Source organism: Humulus lupulus, chromosome 2 (assembly GCF_963169125.1).
Source record: "Humulus lupulus chromosome 2, drHumLupu1.1, whole genome shotgun sequence".
NCBI lineage: Eukaryota > Viridiplantae > Streptophyta > Magnoliopsida > Rosales > Cannabaceae > Humulus > Humulus lupulus.
In genome coordinates, this window is record NC_084794.1 from 271,930,061 (window position 1) to 271,952,264 (window position 22,204).

Consider the following 22,204-nt stretch of genomic DNA (forward strand, 5'->3'; position numbering starts at 1 on the left):
TCTGACTAACGAGTCAGTACCATGCACAAGTGAGCAAGATTTGCTAAGCATTCAATAATCAATCCATGTCCACATTTACACAATCAACATGCCTCAAGAATAACCATGCATGTCACATATGGGGTGCAGTTTTCTTACCTCTCATTCGAGCTAGAATGAATAGAAGAACGACCCTTGAGAACGGTCTAGCTTTTAGTCCTTTAGCGGTCACCCAATCATAACCAAATATGGGGCACCATCAATAAAATGATAATCAAGGGTTCCCAAACCAAGATCTAGCCTCTGGGACATCAATCCCCATTAATCCGGGTAGTAGGAACGATCCCGAGGCCCAAAACCATGTTCCCGGGGCCAAAACACTAAAACGGGCTCAACCCTGCTCAAGGGCTGCGGCCCTGGCACCTTGGGCCGCGGCCCCCAGCCACTCCAGAAGCAAGGTCTGCAGTGCCCAGCAGGCACAAACTCAGCCACCTGCTTCTTCGAGCTAGGGCCGCGACTCTCCAAGAACAGGGCCGCGGTGCCCAACCCAGAACACGCCCAAACTCGTTCTCCAACATCCCAAAGCCTCCAAAATCATGCCTAAGCATTACCAAATCATCAAATCAAAGTTCCCAAGCTTCCCAAAGCTCCAAAACCATCAAAACCCAAGGTTCAATCAAACCAAAAACTCAACAATTCACAAAAGCCAATTCTAAGCTTAGAAACTCTAAAAAGTCCAAACTTTAAACTTGGATTTCCTTCGATTGGGTTGTTTCTTGTCAAATCCTTCGGTCAATAAGCTTCTAATCTTTCCTAGGATCGCTATGCCTTGATCCTCACCTGATTCCGACTCCTAGAACTCAAGATATCTTCGAAAATGCCCGAACGGTAAAAATGAACTAACGGGGAAGAACGAGAGGTTTTTCTAACGTACGCTCTATCTGACAAGCTACTTCAAGCTTAAGTAACCTCAAATAAAACCTAGTGCTCGGGGTCCCAAAAACACTCCCGGGGACATTATAGTCAAAACTTCCAGAATTTCACCCTGATCTCAATAACTCCCAATTTATCATCAAATAAACATTCTTACTACCCAATAATTGACCCCGTTATGAAAAAACTGCTAATCCATTAAATAGGACCGTCTCATGCCGAATAGCTCGAATATATCTCCATAATAATGGAATCTTATACACAAATCACAATATGCACCCAAATTCACAAATATGCCCTCAATGGGCCAAATTATCAAAACATCATAATACTCAAATGTGGACCCACATGCATGCATATAACATCATATTATAATATAATTCACATAAACATGCATATATTCATTTACTGACATAATTAAACAGTTATGGCCCTCCCGGCCTACTAATCCAGCCACTAAACCGCATTAGAGATTCGGGGCATTACATCGATCAACAAGAGCGCCTGTCCCAATTTCGATGTTATGGGACAACAAGATCTTGTTGACCCTCCCTTGGGTCGTAATCTTCGAGACTATCCTCTCTACCTCAAAGAAGGCATCAGGTCCCACCTCGACCTCTTTCTCCACTGTGGGACTGAAGTGGGGGATTGGAGATTCCGCAACTATCTCTTTCCCCTTGCTGGCCTGCTGGGATGATGAACCGGCAGTGCTCTTTTTAGGTATGTTCTTCCTGGGCCCCATCTGGTCGCCTAACAAACAAAGATGAAGAAAGTTTAAATAGGCGACCTAAAAATAGAAAAGGGAATCTAGCGCAAGAAGTGATTTTCATACACGGGTTGAGGTAATCTCAGCCCGCGGTGCGTGAGGCCACGCGATGCCGTGATCACGCGCCCGTGTTTTCAACGGATCCCCGATTGCTCGGGATCTGTGTGTCAAGAGGGTCAGGATAGTGTTTGCCTTGGAGGGAAAGTTTTAAAAAGCAAAACCGCCTAGGAAGCGTGACCCCTAAGGTACCCGGTTTTGCACCCCAGAAACCTATCGCCTTCCCTTCTCCAAACAGGCATCCCATAGAGCTACCCAGAAATTATATTGTCCTATACATCAAGTTCCTAGACATGTTCTCATATAATCAATATACCTAGGATCAAAACCTATACACCAAAAATTAGCCAAAAATAACCTACAGTGTGCGACTAAGAAAGATGCTTACCTTACAGAAAAACAGAAAGATCAAAGCATGCAACAGGCAGAGGACTTACAGTGTATTTTCCGTATGGAAGCCAAAAAAAGCGTAGGAATTGGAGTCCTAGTGGAATCTTTAAAGCTGGACTGGTGCAGAAACTCTTATGGCGAGAGCGTAGGGATCTTTGGGATGATAACCGGAAGAAGAAAGACTTCTGAAGATAAAAAGGAGAGAAGATGAGGAAAAAATTTCAAATAAAGGGTGGCTAATGCGGAAGGTGGCCAACCTTATATATACGTAAGAGGTAAAAGAACGAGGTCCGTTCGATCGCATTAATGCGAGATACGAGGGTCATAACTCGAGAGGCAAAACGACGGTCGAAGATAGGCTAGGCCATTTAATGCAATTCTCAGAAGCTAGACAGTCGCCAACCACGGCGCTCCACGTGTCCGATACCTGCGCAGTGGACAGGACATGGAGAGTCGAAAAGAAAACTCAAAAGCCCTGTTGTGAAGGTCACAGATGACGTCATGGATCACGATCAGGGGCTTGGGGGCAAATGTAGGCCCAAAATATCTGTGAGCTATCGGCGAGCTGGAAAAGGGCCTAATTCGATCTGCCACGTGTACATCGTCCACCCAGAGCTATTATTACAGGTTTCCACCTATCCAACCCAAGCTGATTAGAGAGTTAGCAGTTCACTCGAAGGCAGTGGGTTAGCGGTATGGATATCACGAGCTGGCGCTACATCAAGCTCGTGATGCGATATAGGTTTGACACCCAAACCCTTGTAAAGACAACCATGCAATGTAAACTTGAATATATCAGACATCACGTGTCTATTCCATTCCTGAATTCTCGGGCACACAGTATAAACGTGCGTATTCAGACATCCCACGACTGGTTTGGGCCATGCGGCCCATTATCCCTCCTTACCTATTTATTAGACCACACTTCACTTTCAGGTTTTAGGAATTAATCATCAGTGTCACAGAGATGACGTGAGGGGTAAAGAGGTCACGGGATGACCCCCTTGCCAACCCAGGTATCCTCTCCCTATAAATACCAAGACCCTGGGCATTGCAAAGGGTTGGACATATTTTTGTAAAGAAGCACTTTGTAAGGATTAACCAAGAGATATCAATAATATCGATTGGTGGACTAGAGGGATTTTAACCTTCGAACCACCTAAAAAGAAATGAGTGATCACCTTCCCATGTTATTACTTTCCCAAATCTAGAATTAAACTATTTTCATATTACGGTTCACTAATTAGCACTAATCCATCCTATTTATTCGTATAATTATCTGTTGGCGAAGAACCGCGCCAACAATATTCGGTATACTTTTAGTTTATTTTTGGTTATAAATTTGGTTGTTCTATGATATAATTTTAGTTTTTTTTTTGCATGTTTTAGTATGCATTGATAATTTTTTTATCTTGCTTTTTTTAGTTTATTTTAGAATGATCTCTAGTTGATTATTGCAAGTTGTTTTTTTGACATCATAACGTATTATTTTGTTACAAAAGTCTTTTCTATTTTTCACTTGACATAGTGCAGTTGTTGATTTTGGGTTAAGCTTGCGTTAAAGTCTTTGGAAAAGCTTTCATACATCACGTCAAATTGTTTCCATGCCTCAGAGTTTGCTGGATGCCTTAGTAACCCAACATTACTTCTTCGATCATAGTACCATGTCATTTTTGAAACTGTGTTTAATGTATAATCTTTGTAGCCTTAGTGTTAAAGGAAAGTACCGTAATTTTTTATGAGAAACATTTTTTTCTTTTTTGTGTTCTCCATCTATCTTCCATCTTAATAATCCACATATTAGAGCATCTCCAATAGAGTACCAAAAAAATTGGTGCAGTGCTATATTTAGCATATCTTACAAAAAGTGACTCTAGTGGTGTTCCAAAATGTGTATCAAATTTGGTACATGCTAAAAGTTGTGCCAAATTTGGCACAAAATATAGCATGTACCAAATTTAGCACATCAATAAATGCTATTTTTTAAATTTACCATTGTTATCCATATTTTCCACCTATGACACGTAGCAAGACCAAACGGGTCCATGGGCTCATTGAAGAGGCTCGGGCCCGGTGAACAGTAAACAAAGAAACCCCATCGACCCGAGCCATACCATACCCACTTATTGGCAAGTAATGTGAGCATAGCGAAATGGCAAGAACTAAGGTGCAGGCCCGAATCACCTTCCTGATCATACTCAGTCTATATCCTCCAGGATGTAAATTATGGTGGCGAATGATCCATTCCAGGAGATAGATCCCATGAAATGGGATCCAGGAGAAGACACCGCCATCAAGATGTCCACCTTGGTAAATGAACCCAGATCCTGGTACACGAACCAGGACATAGGTAAATGAACTCAGATCACCTAGCCGGATAGAATAAGCCCAGTCCTTCCTACAGCTGACGTGTCCCCGAGAAATTTGACAGTTGGTCTCCCTAATTAACCTGCAGAATGAGGTACGCACGGAACGTACACTATTCCTAAGAAACGGTACTGTCACTACTCTAACATATCCTGTTCCCAAGATCTCCTTGGTAGCCCACGCAGATCAGTACGTGCTAACGTACAAAGGACAATTTTAAGGCTTCGCCACGCCTAAGCCGGCCCAATGGGCCTAGATTAACAACCCTTAATTATGTTACATTTCTTGTATTATGGCTCCGTTAGCGAGCAATTGTAATTATATCCTTATTAGGCACGGATTAGTCCGGCCCAAGTGATGACATGATTGCCTATAAATAGGATCAGTCGTGCACTGTAGCGAGGATCCATAATTTCTCTTGTAAGAAAAATGCTGCTGAACTTGCAAAAAACCTCCATTGACGAAACTCTCTAAAGTCTAATACTAGTAACTCGTGGACTAAAGCTCTTTAACGCCCCAACTACGTAAAAACTGTGATCTCATTTATTTCTTAGCCTTTCTTTCTAGCTCTTACTTTTCAACATATTTATAGTTTTCAAAAAACTCGGTAAACAACCATATTGTCACTAATTCCTATAATTTAGTAGTTGACAATTAATGACCAATCATATATCATTTTTTATTTTTTTAATGACATGTTTTGTGCAAGTGTTATTTTGGCCGATTACCCTTTGTTTTTAAAAATTAATTTTTACACCTCATGTTTTGTCAAAAGGATAAAAATATGAATAGATATATCGATTATTTGAACACTCTATTTTGACTCATTTACTGTTTTGAACTTTTATTTTTAAAAATTAACCTTTGGATCATGTATGTATTCAAAATGTTCAAAATTATTTATAAAAAGTAAATTATATATATAATATGTTTTATGTAAGAGTTCACCATTTTGAACCTTATGTTTTAGCCAATTACCCGTTTGGACCATTTATTTAAAAAAAAAAAAAACTTTTGGACTTTGTATTTTGTCAAAACGTTAAAAATAGGAATAAATATAGATAGATTATTTGAACCACGTGTATTATATTCGATTACTTATTTGTACCCTTTATTTTTAAAATAGTAAAATAAATTATTAAAAATTTATCAAACAAAGAGTTCGTATTGAATTTTTGGAAAACATATTTGACTAAAATAGAGTAGATTATAATATATTTTCTTTTATATAATTGTGTCGTAGTTTAATTTTTAAATCATTTAAATATATATTTATATATGCATGCATATTTTATTTTTAAAAAAAATCTCTCATTTAAAAAGATACTTAAATATCTCTCTTTTAAATTAGCTAATTAATTTATCATTATATATAGATAGATGTTTAGAAACTAACATAAAAGAAAATAGAGTTGATAGTAATTTATTTATTATTATATATAGATAGATATGTAGAAACTAAAATAAAATAAAAGAGAGTTAATTACTATTATTATTATATATATTTTTAAAAATAGAATAAAAATATATTGTTTTTAGAAAAAGTTGTATAAAAAAAATGAGAAAAACTAAGAAAATAAATAGAGTGATTTAGAACAATTTTAAAGTGTCACATCATCTCTTTGTGACTCTCCTTTGTATAATATATTATATAAATATATAAATTTATAATATTTAAAAAAAAAGAATATAATATGAGTATTGAAATTATAATTTTTGTATACATTTAGTAATTCTTCTACTTTTATTTAATATTATATATGTTTGTGTACCTCACACGAAATTATATGTACATATACATATTAGATCATTACTTAAAACTGTCTCATAGATTATTTTTTTCAAATTTGCTAATACTTTTTCTAATTCTTATATAAAAAAATATGTGGAACTATATCATAATTTAATTTTTTTTTCCTCTTTTATCTTATATGATTAGCATAAAAGATAAATCATAACAAAAAAAAATTCAATATTATAGGGTCTTAATTTCCTTGCGGATCTTGAATATCACCATGTTAACATGTTAGAGTGTTAGAGTGTCTATTTTTTCCAAACAAACTCAATATCACCATAACATATAATTTTTTATGTACCGCTGCAAAGATTGTGAACGTGACTTTTTTGAAAAATAGGTTATAGAATATATATATATTTTACACTATATACTTATCATTTTTTTCAATATATAATATATAAAAAATATATACTACAAAATTAAATATATAAATATAAATCATATGTTAAATATGATTGAGTTAAATCAAAAGAACAAATTACAAATCAAAACTAATGAAAGATTTATTTATAGCCTAAAAGTATAACCACATTTGTAAACCATATGTGATTATAGGGATTTTTTAAATTGTTAATTAATCTTTTGTTAAATAAATAAATTAGAAAAACTGCAAATTATAAGAAGCCACATCATATAAAAATATATACTACAAAATTAAATATATAAATATAAATAATATGTTAAATATTAATATAAATTTGATAAATTAAAAAAATATATAATTATTGGGCAAGATTGAGTTAAATCATTCTTATTAACAACAAATTACAAATTAAAATCAATGAATGATTTATTTATAGCCTAAATGTATAAACCGCAATATTTTCTAAACTATGTGGGACTATAGGGATTTTTTAAATTATTTATTAATTTTTTTGTTAAATAAATAAATTAGAAAAATCATAAATTATAAATCATAAGAAAATAGATAAATTATAAATTATTGATTCTAAGAAGTCTTTCCTTTATATATAGGTATATAGATTTGTTTTTATAAAAAATGATTAAAGTTTGTCTTTTTAATAAGTACGATTCTTAATTCTGAATAAATAGAGTTCTTATTTTTTTTTTAAAATGCATGATTTAAGACCTAATAATATAATAAATTTAAGAGGTGTTACTATATATAAATATTTTCTTAATTTATAAACTAAATATAAATTCATAAAAAGTTATTGAGCTTTTTTTTTTGGTATTAATTTTTATTAGCTTCATTTTATAAAAATAAATGAAAGAATATCTTAGTGGGCATAAATAGTTTTGTGTAGTGTTATGCAGTATTTCCTTTTAAAAAAATTGTGATTTGCACCATAAATATTTTATTAATTAGGAATGTATCAAATATTAATGTATAATATCCATTTCTAAGATTCTATTGTGTAATTAAGACCACTGCCTCATTTTCAATTTCATACGGAGATACACCTAAACAGTATTTTGTAATTTATTATTGAATATATATTAGTATACAGGAATATAAAATCTTAGACATGCATGGATAGAGAGGAATATTTATTTACACAACTTAAAACACAAACAGAATCCAAAACCAAAACTTTAATCAGCAATTCAACAACCCTACCCACTAAAAAAATCTAATAAAAGCTAGAAGATAGGCTACAAATCTATCTAGACAGATTTGTGTGATTTTAAGCTAGAAAACTTGGAGACCAAAAAGTTATTGGCCTGTAAAGCAGTGGTAGTTGTTGTAGCAGTAGAGTGGAAAAAGAGGCATATAGCTGAGATGTCATCCTGGGCAATTCCTCTTCTCTTAGATTTCCAAGCCCTGGCTGCACATTCCACTAGCTTTCTAGCTGATTTCTCCTTATCTGGACTTGATGATACCATCTCCACTGCTTCTTGATTTGATACCACATCCCACACCTGAGGAATGAGGATGATCTATCTAATGAATAATTTGGAATAATTGTTAAAAATAGACTATTTTATAACATCATTTAGGTATTGGGAGTGTCCGGAAGTCCGTTTTGCATCAAATTATCAAAACAAAAGGACTAAAAAAACTGTTTTGCCAAACAAAGAGTAAATACTATTATACAAAATAACATTATTATCATATCATAAAGGTGTGATAATTACCCCATCGGATGCTAAAATGACAAAGTGGTCATTGGTAGAAATGTTTCTGTGAGCAACATGAGGTGTGGAAACCAATCCACACTCCTTAATGCAGTAGTCACCAAAGGCTCTTGAGATTGCGAGTCCAGGACTCTTACCGTTAGGCCTCCACACCCTATAAACCCCCGGTTCGTCTTCTAAACAGAAAACCCTCCCCTTTGAACGTATTATTCTCTCTGCCTCCTCTGTCAATACATAAACACACCACGATCTCATCATTTTCTATATCTATAGATATTGTTACATAACAATAATAATAATGATAAAAAGGGCTTAATTACCTGGTAAATTGGGCTTGAAGTCAATTGTGAGCTGAAGAGCTACTAAAGTACCATTCTCAGAAGTGGTAGCTAACACAGCTCTAGAGTCACCAACATTTGCTATAATGAGACGTTCACCCTGAAAATCATAACCAAACAAAAAAGTACTTTTCATAAACTATAATTTAACTGGTATAGTTTCAAGAATAAAAATATATGTGATACTTATAATTACCTGCTTAACAATGGTCAATGCTGTGGTACCACTTAGATAGGAATCGATTTCATTGTTGTGTTTAAGGTCTTGGTCAATGTCTGCATAAGTTTTAAAGAAGGATTCCTTCCATGTACCAAACCAATGAAGAGCTCTCTCGTTTTCGATTTCGAAATTGAGATCTAGAGATGTTTGAGAAAGAGTTTTTTGCCAGTTGCATAGCAATGAAGATGGTAATGATTCTCTGACCCTTTTGCTAACAAGGTGACCCCATGGACCATGGCCATCGAATATCCCACAAAACACCATGTCATCTTGGCAACCGAACTCCTATATCAATCATAATAATAACAAGTAAATAAATATTCTCATTCTCAACTAAACAAAAATCAACAAATTAATTTGATTGAGTAATTACCTCCCAAACAACTAAGCAGTCTTGGTTGATTCCTTTCTGTCCTCTCTTGGAGAAAATGGAAGATAAGTTGTCTGAGTTTTGAGACTTAACAATGCCAGAAGACCTTGAGATCAGCTCGTTCTTTTTGGCTTCCTTTGACAAAGCGTCTGCGGTCTCTTTCCCAATGTCATGCCCAAAATTCTTGTTGCCTTTCTTAAAAATGGATGGAAGAAGAACCATTATGTTATTCCTCCTGCACTTGCAAAATATTCACATATACATTAATCTTACCACACCACTGCTATAATATATATATATGTATATTCCAACCTTCAAACAAATTAATAAACTAAAGCAAAATATTATGTTGTTTGATGATTAAGATTTCTCGAACATAATATCTATTTTTGAATCCAAACAATCCTGACACTTGTGAGAAAATTGGATTTAATATTTCTGCACATGTCTAGAAAAACAACTTATTTGTGATCGATCTCCTTATATATCAGCTTTATTTATAAAAAGAAAAGAAAACAAACAAGTACCTAAAAAAACCAAGAGCAGTACTCAACAACCCCACTTAACAAAAGTCAATAGAACACACAAAGCCTAAGCCACAGAAAACAATTACTATTTGATCATGAACATTGAACAAGGATAAGTATATATAATCTCATACTATATATATATATATATATATATATTTTTGGAAAAGTACAATACCTTGTGCGTTTGATCCTCCGTTAACAAGAAAACGACAAGTTAAGCTGCCTTAACACAGAAACTAACTGTCGTTTGCCAGAATATGAAGGCGTTACGACAATCCTTTTGAGAGTGAGAGAATTCAAAGGCTTAATCTTCCTCTTTTGCTTATACTCCATCTTTCATCTTCTTCTTATTCTCTCCTCTAGTATATAGCTAAGCAACGTACATTTATGGACAACGATAATCTGTGTAATTTTGTTGCTTTGTGATATTACTATATTGCCCATCTATTTGTGGCTACCATGTTTGACAAGTCAAATTGTAAAGAGGGGCATTTGGGTATTTTCACATGCTGACTATTGTCTTACAAACATTACATCAAGCCCCCCACCCACTTTTATTTATGCGTTTTGTTTAAGATTTGAAAAAGTATATCATTGTATACAAAATTTAGAAGTATTGTAAGGATTATCATAAGCTTGATCGATAGATATTATAGAAAAAGAAAAGTCGGTATTAAAATACTAATAGCTATTGGGGGTGAATTAGCCATGATTAAATATGGTAGTTTTTGTGTGGATGAGAATAGAGAGGGATTAGAGATATAATATCTTGAAGGTTTATTCAATAAATAAATGAGTGTTTACCATAAAGCTTGATTGAGAAAGTTAGAAATAAGGTGAGTGGGAATACATTTCAGCTAATGACGAATAAGATTTTGGAAAGACATGATTAAACTAATCATTATCAAATACAAGGACAACAGTTAGCCAGTTGTTTTTTGTGGGACCATGTAGATCAAAAAACACATAACATGATTATGAATATGACTGATTTTGCAGTCAACAACTTTAGAAAGTATTAACATATTAGCAAGGTGGTTAATGTTGATAGAATCCATTGCCACTCTCAGTGGTTAGAACTTAGAATAAATTTATTTACTTTGAGACAAATTATTATTATTATTATTATTATGTTCATTATAATCTAAATGTCAGCTTCTAACATTAGGTGAAAATTTTACAACACCTTTGTATGCTTTGAGGTCTATTTCCATGTAGCATAGTCAGTTGGAAGAACGTGTTGTTTTAACATAAAATTTGAGAAATGCATTTTTTTAAGATATAAGTAGTGCTAGGATGGCACTATAGTATAACATTAATTGTGGACAAGTGTTATTTATATAATTAGCTGAAAAATGCTAGATTCTGTGCTTAGAAAACATACAGAGGTCAACAATTTGGCAGTGTAAAATAAACATATTAAGAAAGAAAAAGAATTTCGTTTTTATAGTTATTTATATACACAATTCATTCGTATGGCTATATATCATTTCCATGTCATCCTCAATCATGCTGATTTTGACATGATTCCATAATCCATTATCGAGGGATGAAAGATAATGGTGGGGCTAACTTTTTTTCAAAGACACTGGGCTGGGGTGGTCTCCAAAACTTTTGTTGTGGTCGGTATAGTTTACCAGATATAGAATTCATTATCTCAGAGCCATGCATGAAAATGTAAAATAGACTAACAACACCAGACCATTCTAGAGTAGGTTAGGTATAATTGTATAAAATTCCAATGCAAAACAAACAAAAACAAGACAAAACGACAAAACATTAGAATTCAGGAGTTGGAATTCAAAAATGTTGATGTCTTTTCATGGCATCACAAGCTACTTGGGTGGAGAAATTTCCATAGTTCTATATCCACTATCAATGCCATTCTTGGCACTCTCAATAAAGATGGATACTGCTGCATTGTCTCCTTTTAGTAACGTATCAAAGAAAAACGCTACTACCCTTTAGACTAAGTCAAAAGATCGGAGTGTATAGAATAGGCAAATATTAAATGAAAATTGACACAAATTTGTAATTCATAACCTTTCACTATTTAATTCTGTTTCTTTTCAAATAACACAACTGATTTGATCATCAATTTCCAGTTCCTTAATTAACATTTCCATCATCTTCTTATACATAGGCATAAAGTGATCCTTAATCATAGTTCTAGAGAGTCGAAGTTTACTGTACAGTTCTCTTGGTGTCTCATATATACCGACGTGTTCTTCACTGGGTCCCTCATCATCTAAATTGTTAGAATCAGATTGAGGGACTGCAACAATGTGCATGATTCTGCCAGGGGGGTAGAGATGGTGATTCTCTGATGCATCCGTTGAAGAAACTGCCGTAGTGCTCTCCACACCATCAACCAGCTTATTTTCCTCTTCAGTTATTTCTATTGCTACAGCTGCTTCTTCCGCCTCTGCATCAATGTCAATTTTATTCTCCTGTCTCTGAAGCTCCTTCTCCAGTTCATACCACAACTCACCTTCAGTAATGTCTTCTACGACAGATGTAGTGGTGACTCTCGGCACAGGAATAAGCTGCTCCTCTTCATCTGTATCGTCGTGTCCTGATCCACCACTTGAAGAACTAGATTCTGCATTGTCCAGAACTAAGTCTCTGGCAATGCCTCCAACATCCAAAGATTCAGAGTTTTCGGCTATCAGAGAAACTTCAGGCAAATCTTCTTCTTTAGAATTTAATAAAGGGCCCACATTTCGACGGCGTGCACCCATGCAAGACCATGATGATAAAGATGAGCGGGTTCTAACAACAGCTTCGGCAACATTCTGTGCACGCTTCATTACAACCTATTATCCACCAAGCACAAGCATTAGGACAAATGGAATAAATATAAAAATAGGTAGAGCAGATATATATATATAAAATTGAAGCACAGAAGTATGCAACACCAAACACACTAGAACCACCCAAATTTTCCGCAAAATTTCATAACAAATTTTTAGCCTCGTACAAAATCTTGAAGAATGCAGAATATCAAGGGCATATTATTAAAAGTAATGAACTATTAAGAAAGATCTTGACAACCATCACCTGTGTGCTGCTGGATACTGGTCTCAGAAGTGCACCGGCACCAGCAACCCTGGCTTTTGCACTAGCTATGGTTGGTAGACGAGACCCTACAGCAGTTGCAGAGCGATAGACAACATTCAGTATCCTCGTGTGCTCAAGCTGATCTCTCAAATCATTTAACCAAGATGATGCTGTTACCTGATAAGTAATGGTAATCAACATACAAGGATTCCAACAAAACTTTATTGACAAGAATTTAACTTCATGTCACATAATAAATTGCATTTCAGATCTAGAGAAACATTTAAAGCACCTCAGATCGAAGATCATCAATAGAAGCTGTTGAGAATGTGGGCACCAGATCGGAGCCATTGATGATACTTGTAATGAAGTGTTTGCCAGATTCTGCCAACTCCCATGTCATACAAGCAGCTGTAAAACGACGAATTATAATGCAAAGCTTACAGAGGAGAAAGTTGTATTGAATAAAATTAAAAAATTTGAAAAGGTTGAATTGTAGCACGTTTAGAAAGCATCACAGCATTCGTCTCTTGAAGAACAAGCCATTTATGATGTAACTCAACAAAAAGATAATCAAATTATAATATTGGACATGCCTGGGGCAAATGTGATGCAAGTGCTCGAGGAGAACTCCTTTCGTTCTCGAAAAATGTAAGTAAGTAGTGCAGCTGTACCACCACCAAGTGAATGTCCAACAACCTGAAAATACAAATATCAAAAGTAAACCGTTAACGGAAAATAGTAGGTTAGGGTGAAAGTGGCAGAGTGTCAAAAAAATGGCCACCACTGGATTGAACAAAGTCACAACTCAAAAGCCTGTATTCCTAGAAAGACAACTCATAAATGTATATGCTGTAGAATTATGTTATCGTTGAGTTTGAGCATAATAATAGAGAATACACTTAAGCTAACTAATAGATAACCAAAGAAAAATTCTTACTAGACTATTATCATGGGAATCTGAGATATAAAGTACTGCAAATCCGGCAAACAAAAGGCAATACGTCAAAATTAGTCAAACTAAGAAATGGAATTACCTTAACTTTATAGTCAGGATATTCACCAAGAGCCTGGAGCAAGCAAGGACTGCTAAGCTTAGCAATCCAGCGAGCTGCAGCAACCATCCCACAGTGAGCATAACCAAGAACCAAGTTGCTAATCCCACCATCATGCAAAACCGAGTGGTGGAAAGGGACTACAGCACCAGTTGCTGCTGTTAACGTATCTTTGATACTATGAGTTCCACGAATCAATAGAAGGAAGCATTTCGAATCTTTATCACGTATAATTGTGAAAGCAGGCTTCATCAACTGCGAGCATTGTTGCCTTGATTAAATTAAGTCACTCGTGAAGCATCAGAAAAGAAATTGCACTAAATATTGCTTAAATTATAGATTTGATTGGAAGATTATGAGCGACAAAAAACTAAGCACTTAGTACACACCCCAGATGACATAACTGAAAATTCTAGTTGGCATTCTCACATTTCAGCATTTTGATTCCAATTCTACATAATATACCTCATACTCTTAGACTAATACTAATCTAAGTTTTCTTCTTTTTCAAAACCAAAACCCTCCAGATGAATGAAGAACCAATACCATCTCTACTTCTTTATATTCTACTTGTTCCATTGATAAAATGTCTCGTAACAAATCGCATAACTATTTGTACTAGCATAATGAACATAACAAAACGAATCAAAGAGTGTAACATACCCCAGCCTTGGGCTTCTGAAGAAGAACATCCTCCTCAGAGTAACCGGCGGACTCTAAAAACACCGGGAACGGCTTTTTCGAAAAAAATATACAAAGGGTCAACAATCTTAAGTAATAATTCAACTCCGAAACAATTTCAGGACCTTTAAGCCGTACAGAATTACTACCAGCATACACACTCGCAACGTGTAAATTTCCCTGCAAGCACCAAATCAAATAAATTATATAAATACGAACAATAAACAAAATTAAACAAATTTCAGAAAATGCACGAACTTCAAACGAAAATAGATTAGAAACCCTAGAGACTTTTCGATTGCGTACCTGCCTCCGCATGAGATAATTAATGCCGAAAGCCAAGTCGCCAATCGGCCACTTGCCCAATGTCTCGGAATACGTAAACCTCAGAGTCTCCGACAACGTTGTGATGGACTCGAGCCACGTCGCCGGAGCCTGAGCAGGTCGCCGTGAAAGCCTCCTCTTCAACGATCTGGCCGATTTCGTAAAAGCTCCACTCCTATCATCGTCTTCTTCACCTTTCGTCGATAGCCTCCGACTCAAAACCAAATACAGAATCACCGCAGCTCCGGCGGCGGTCGCCATTGTCCCCGCCGCCATAAAAATCGCGATCCAAACGTCTCAACGACTCACCATCCTAAACTTAACAATTCTCGGAAAATAATAATAATAATAACTAAAACCCAAAAAAAAGGTATAAATTTCAATAGCGCGGAGAGCGAAATTCGTTAGGGTTAGAAGAAACCGATCAGGAAAATGAAGATAGAGATTCGTGGAGGTGACTCGATGGTAAAGTTGCCGTAAAAGTCTTTTTTCTCCCCAAGACAAATAGAGTAGGATCTTCCCTTCTAAGAAGATTGTTGGGGTATTATTGTCATTTATGTAAGAGCTAACGCCGTGATGGGCAGAGCACGTAAACGCACTGAACAGGTATACAGAGTAGTTAAAGAAAAGAATAAAATAAAATAGATATGAGAATTGATAAAGTGTGCGCACGTTAGGGATCAAGTGGGATAGTTTAACAAGGTGGTAGGACAATGACGTGGATATGGGCCCACTTGTTTGGGGCCCATTTCACCACTCTAATCAATTTTACTGTAGTTATCTTCTTCTTATTGTCTAATCAATTATTTATATATGTCTAATAAATAACCTATTTTCATTGTTTTAATTAATTTCAACTCCCATTCTAAAAATGCCATACTTTATTCAATGAGGACATAAAGCATTATTTGTGGTGAATTTTACCCTTTTTTTGGGGCTAGATCCAAATTCATTCATGGAAGTTCACATTCATTTTTGCTCAATAATTGAGTGGGCCCCAGGCCCAGGTCCAGTAGTAGTTTAACAAAAGAAGAGTCAATTATTAGTAAAAAAAAGTAATAATGGTAAGAAATGAGATAGTTGAACTACATTTATAAAAAATGATGTAAATAGGTATAGCGACAATGAGAATGTGACATACCAGCCGCAACTAAAATATGGTCAATTACTTAAGAAAGTGACCCACCAATTGTATTTCCATGCATGCATTCATACATTCATGGGCGTATATTGTTTAAGAGAATAGTATAATAAAACTAGCAAGAAACATGTCAATATTTTATTTAATTATGAGTAATGATTGGAACTGTACATAATTTTTATATAAAATTATGTATATTTAATCTTAATCACATAATTAAAATTGATATAGTCCTCTTTAAAATTATCAATGGTTAAAATTGAATATACATTATTATCTATAATAAAAAAATGTATGCAATTCAAGTATATATCTAGTATTACTCTTTAATTATTAATGAAGTTGAAACCTATTTAGATAATCATTGTATTTCCAATCCTTCATTTATAATGGGGAATGATCATTATCAAGACAACTTTGGATAAGTTGAAACAAAGAATGGTTTTATGTATTTTTTAGTGAGATATAGATAAAGAAGAAGAAATCATAAAATAGTTGGAAATGCCAAACGACACTCTACTTGAATATATTTTTCTTATTGATATACATTGTTTTTCTTTTACTACTCAATTTTCATCCCAATTAAATGATGACATAATTTGGATTTTATAAAATATTACTTAGTTTGCTAGCTAGGTCGAACTTATATAATTCTCACCTATAGTTTTCATTAATTTTCCAAGAAAATTTGTGAAGTATTCTTCACAAATTCGTTGTCGAATTATTTTAGGCTTTGTTTGGATCTTGTATTTTAATAAAGAAAATTGTGGAGAATAGAAAAAAAATAAAAGAAAAAGTATTCCACACATTTGATAAGAGACATTTTTTTTTATATTTTCTTTTTTAAGATATTTACAATTGTTGTAAGTTTTAAAAAATTATACTACATTTAAGTTTTAATTTTTCTAAAAAATTTCTTAATTTATTAATTCAATCCAAATATAAAAAAAAAAAATATTTAGGATTTTATTTTTTTCCTTCTCAAAATCCAAAATCCAAACAAATTCTTTAAGAGTTTGAGGCTAGATCTTCTTCTAAAGTTTTTTTTATTTTTTTATTTTTGAGGAAAATCTTTTTGGAAAGTTAGTTGCTGAGTCAATTAGGATATGCCACAAAAATATAAATTTATTTGTTCAACCCTTTCCACTACATTAATTGATGTTAGCATACTAGCATGGAAATAAACTAAATATTTCCTAAATTTACTCATTCACCCAAAAAAAAATACTTAAAAAATTATATATTTATAATTTTGCTTACACACAATTATCAAGAAAAAAAAAACAAAGAGTCAAAGACACGTCAATACAAAGTAAAAGGTTTGGACAGAAATGACATAGAACTTTTAAATTGCTTATATTTATCTAAACTCGTCAATTTACGAAGATAAACATGTTGCCCTTGTAAGGTGTTAGGAAAAAAACCCCTAATTATTAAAACATGAAATTATGCACTCCTAGCTTCTAAAATAAATCAACTTAATTCGTAACAGTTATAAACTGTCATTTTTAACCGTAAAAACTAAAAGACAAATTATTTAGAATTAGTAATACCAGAAGTTAGGTAAAATTATTTAGAAATTATTTAGGTAAAATTAATTTGCTTAAAACTATTTTTTGATCTTCTAATACCAGAAGTTGGATTAATTCTCATTTGCTTCACACTATTTGATTAAGATGTATTAACAGACTTTTGGGCGTTAGGTGAGATATTATCTATTAACAATTGGTATTTAAGTTTGGAAAATTAACAATATTATCCTAATATTAACATTAATAAAAAAACTTAATAACTATAAAAATGGAAGAAACAAAATAAAACTTCTAACAAACCGGTAAGTTATAACCAAAATTAATATTGGTTGAGATTTTAAATATTATACTAGACACATTTAAATATACTAAGTGTATGTAAAATACAATACATGTTACTTAGTTTTATTTTAAAAAATTATTAATTATTTTTATTAAATTCTTATGATTGTCGTATAAATTTTAAATAAATAAATAATATTATATATAAAAGAATGACATAAATATATTAAAAAAAATTAAATCAAAACATTATTATTCTAATTTATTATTTAGTTATACAGTCATATTATTTGTACTTATATACAATGTATTTATTATGTATTATATATTATTGTAATAATAATATATTATAACATGTGAATTTATATTAATATAATTATTTAATATTTAGTTTTGTATTAAATATTAATATTTTATAATAATTGAATTTATATTTTTTTTAGCAAAATTTTATAAAAATTAGGACTATATATTATATATTATTATAAAAATGATATTTTATAATATTTGAATTTATATTAATATAATTAATAAGTATTTATTTTTAATTAATCTTAAAAGTATAATTTGTTAAATATTTAAAATATTCTGTTAAACTTAATAAAGAAACCATTAAAATTAAAAAAAATTGTTATTTACATACCTTTTGTATAGAAGAGATTTAGAATTAATATTCGATAAAATTATATATATATCTATGGAGTCACCTTTGCGCAAGCACCACTTTAAAAATTATATATTTATAATTGTTATTATTATTGTTGTTTTAATAGAGCCATTTAAAAATTATATATTTATAATTGTTATTATTATTGTTGTTTTAATAGAGCCATTTAAAAATTATATATCCATAAAACCCACTTTAAACAATTGATAGACCCATAAAGTATATAGCTATTACTTTATAATTATTATTTTTTATAAAAAATCTAACATCAAGTGACGCTTTCTCAACTCAAAGCATTAGTTGACCCAATTTTAGAAAAGTTTTGGATATGCTAAAAATGGAAAACAACGCTCAATTATTATTATTATTGAACAAATTCTTCTAAGTTGGTCATATTTATTATTATTATTACGTATTATTATTATATGAATAAACATATTCTTCTAACTTGGTCATATTTTCCCTCAAAATTATTATTATTTTATGAATAAACACATTCTCCTAACTTGGTCATATTTTCCTAATAAGAAGCTCAACTTAATAGTTTAATTTTTATTTTTATTAAGCGTTTATGCCCCACTCATAAAACTTAATGAATTCATTCATATCATATATATGCATGAGTCCTTTATTCAAATCAAATATTCAATATCTTTTATAATTTTTTTTCTTTGCATTTATATACATACTAGATACAAATAATTTGCAATGCATGCATGTTTAGTTTTATTTATAAAATTTATTACATTTGTATCATTATCATATAAATTTTAAATAAATAAATAATATTATATATAAAAGAATAACACAAACATATTAAATGAAAAATTAAACCAAAACATTGTTTATAATTTTTTAAATATATATAATATGATGGCTTTTTAAACATAAATGATAATTTTTTAATAAAAATTAAGATTATATATTATTATAATATTTCAATATCTAATTTTATTTTAAATATTATAATATTTGAATTCATATTAATATAAATAGTAAAAAATTAGGATTATATATTATTATCATAATAATATTTTATAATATTTAAATTTATATTAATATAATTATTAAATATCTTGTATTATATATGATGTCCGTATTTTCACCACGAGACATGTGGTAATTAGGAGTAATTAATGACAAGATAAGTTATGAGGTGCTCGGAGTGTGAACTCCTCCAGAAAACCCAAACCGTCCAAGGCGTGGATGTCTCTAGGTGAGGCCACGTCCCGAGGAGCTTTCTTCACTCTCCCATCTCCCAAGTCTAGGATTCTGGTCCTCAGACCAGAAGTAGTTGTCATGTGTCAATCACTACAGGTATGGGCCACCAGAAGATCATCTCACAACTTTTGGTAAGTCTCAATTAGTAGTGTCGAGTTCGTACCCTCGACAATCGACATTTCCCACAATGCCGCCTGACATGGGCGAACGTGTGCTGCTCCCTGATAGTCAGAGATATGTTCCCCATAAAGTTGGCACACAACTTTCTGCAATGGGCCCCGTGCAATCCGCCTGGGCCGTAGTCTCTATTTAGTGCAACTTTTTTTGTACCAATTCAGCATTAATATCCCATAATGGGGGGAATTTGTATTAATGAGAGATGATTAACATTAATGACCCTAACCTCTATAAATAGGGATGGGGTATATCCTTGTAAATGGTTGAAATTTTAGAGAAAGAAAATCTGTAACTCAATACAATATATACGCTACCTGAGAACCACCATTGAAGCTTGCTCAAACAAGTTTCAAGCTCACTAAATATCAGAGACTCGTGGACTAGGGCTCTTTTATAGCCTCAACCATGTAACTCCTTATGTTCTTTTCTATTATTTTCTTTAAACTCTCGAATTAGGTTGATAGCGAAAAATGCAGTCAACATTTTGGTACTTTCATTGAGAGCTTGAAGAACATAGTCATGGTGACCACTCGGAGAAACGCACCAGACGATGCAGCTTCTCCTGCCGGAGTTGAGGGAGGAGAAACCAACCGTCCACCAACGCAGGACCTCCTTGAGATGGTGGAAGACTACGACGAAAACACCTAATACGACGACGAGTATTATGAGGAGTATCCTCAGCCCATGGACGTAGAGGAGATGCTAGAAGTGGTGGCGCTCTGCGACTAGATGGCCACTCAACAAAAAAAAATTGACACCCAAGAGGGTAATATCGTCGCCCTACAGAAGATGGTTAACGCCATGATGACTACTCTGGCAGCCCAAGGGCTGCAAGTGGATCCCCATGGTGAAGTACCAGCTAGGCACCCAGCTAGCATGCCACTTGTGCACCCAGCTGGAGTGCCACCTATCGACTCAATCGGTGTGCCTCCTAAGCACTCGGCTGATGTGGCGCGAGATCGTCAGGTGGCGTGCCCCCAGTGCACCCAACTAGAGTTGGAGCCCCACCTGTTCCACGATATCGCGGCAAAGGTAAGGTCGACGACAATCTTGCTCCCAAACAAAAGAAGGCTCGTCGAGCCCTCGAAGACAACCAATCCCCAAGGCCAACTAGTAGGGATAAAGGCCTAGGTGAACACCGCCAGGCCATCAGCGCCCGTGGAGCCCAGGGCGTTCCGCCTAGGCATGCCAATACGGATCGCGCAAGGCCTGGAGGTGGTGTCCCCCCAGCACCTCGCCATCACCGCAAGAACAATGGCCAAGGAGCCAATAGGCGATACATCTTTGTTAACCGAGAAACCAACATCAGTATCTCGGTTAACAATGAAAATATTAAGTTCGACGGGGAAACGAAAGTAGCATACCCCGAGGGCAGTGGTGCATTCCAAGATCAAACTGACCTACGAGATGACCTGAAAGCTCGTAGGTGTAACAAGGCTTTCTGGGCGTGAACCCGAGAGGAAGGACCAGTCAGACCTTCGGGACAGTCTCAATGCCCAAAAGAGGGATAACGCGTCACAAAGTGCCAACCAAGATCGCGTCCCTCTCCACGCAGAGTTATAGAGCTTGAAGAGAATCATGCTCAAAATGGCCCGAAGATAAGGCCATGACTCTGACTCATAGGATGAGGATGGGGAACCATGCACCCCTCATATTGTGGAAGCCCCGTTACCACAGGGCTTTAAGATGTCTGTCATCACTTCTTTTGATGGCAGCATGGATCCCACCGACCACCTTTCGAAGTTCAATAGGTTGATGTCGGTGCATCGCGTCTCCGAAGATGCCAAGTGTCATGTATTTCCGTTAACCCTAATGGGACCAATAGATGAATGGTTCAAGAAGCACAATCCGAGATCCATTCATTCATGGCACCAGCTGTTGTCTTCATTCTGAAGACAGTTCATAGCTACTTGGATGGTGAAATTTAAGGTTAACGCTTTGGCAAACATATAGTAGGAACCCTTCGAGACCCTCAAAGCTTACCTCAGGCTCTTCAAGGAGGAAGCTGTGAGGACCAAAAGGATCGACGACGGCCAACAATTGATGGCCTTGTAAGCCGGCATCTGTGAAGGACCCTGGTTATGGATTGACCTCCAGCGGAGAGGGTGTCGTAGGCTCTAAGGCTTCATTCATCGAGCATAAGAATATATTAATTGGGAAGATGCCCAGATCGAGCATTTGGTGGGCCTGTCGCCTTTCTCGCTCTGACGACGCCA

The 22,204-nt window shown here is 34.2% G+C and overlaps 2 protein-coding genes across 3 annotated transcripts; both read right to left on the reverse strand.

Annotated features, from left to right (window-relative positions):
- Window positions 1–7,710: 7,710 nt before the first annotated feature.
- On the reverse strand, window positions 7,711–10,214 carry LOC133819422 (probable protein phosphatase 2C 34). 2 transcript variants are annotated; one of them, XM_062252683.1, is made up of 6 exons: window positions 10,024–10,214; window positions 9,322–9,553; window positions 8,925–9,233; window positions 8,711–8,828; window positions 8,391–8,614; window positions 7,711–8,174 (listed from the first exon to the last, which is right to left on the reverse strand). In XM_062252683.1, exons 2-6 carry the CDS (start codon window positions 9,538–9,540, stop codon window positions 7,920–7,922), a joined length of 1,125 nt encoding a protein of 374 aa, XP_062108667.1. In that variant the 5' UTR covers window positions 9,541–9,553; window positions 10,024–10,214; the 3' UTR covers window positions 7,711–7,919. The 2 variants fall into 2 exon arrangements, with proteins under 2 accessions (XP_062108667.1, XP_062108668.1); XM_062252684.1 differs by lacking the exon at window positions 10,024–10,214 and adding an exon at window positions 9,846–9,940.
- Window positions 10,215–11,876: 1,662 nt separating this feature from the next.
- LOC133819423 (uncharacterized) lies at window positions 11,877–15,610 on the reverse strand. The gene is made up of 7 exons (XM_062252685.1): window positions 14,951–15,610; window positions 14,627–14,824; window positions 13,946–14,218; window positions 13,505–13,607; window positions 13,201–13,319; window positions 12,909–13,085; window positions 11,877–12,664 (listed from the first exon to the last, which is right to left on the reverse strand). The coding sequence occupies exons 1-7, from the start codon at window positions 15,242–15,244 to the stop codon at window positions 11,918–11,920; spliced, it is 1,911 nt and encodes a 636-aa protein (XP_062108669.1). The 5' UTR covers window positions 15,245–15,610; the 3' UTR covers window positions 11,877–11,917.
- Between the last annotated feature and the right edge of the window lie 6,594 nt (window positions 15,611–22,204).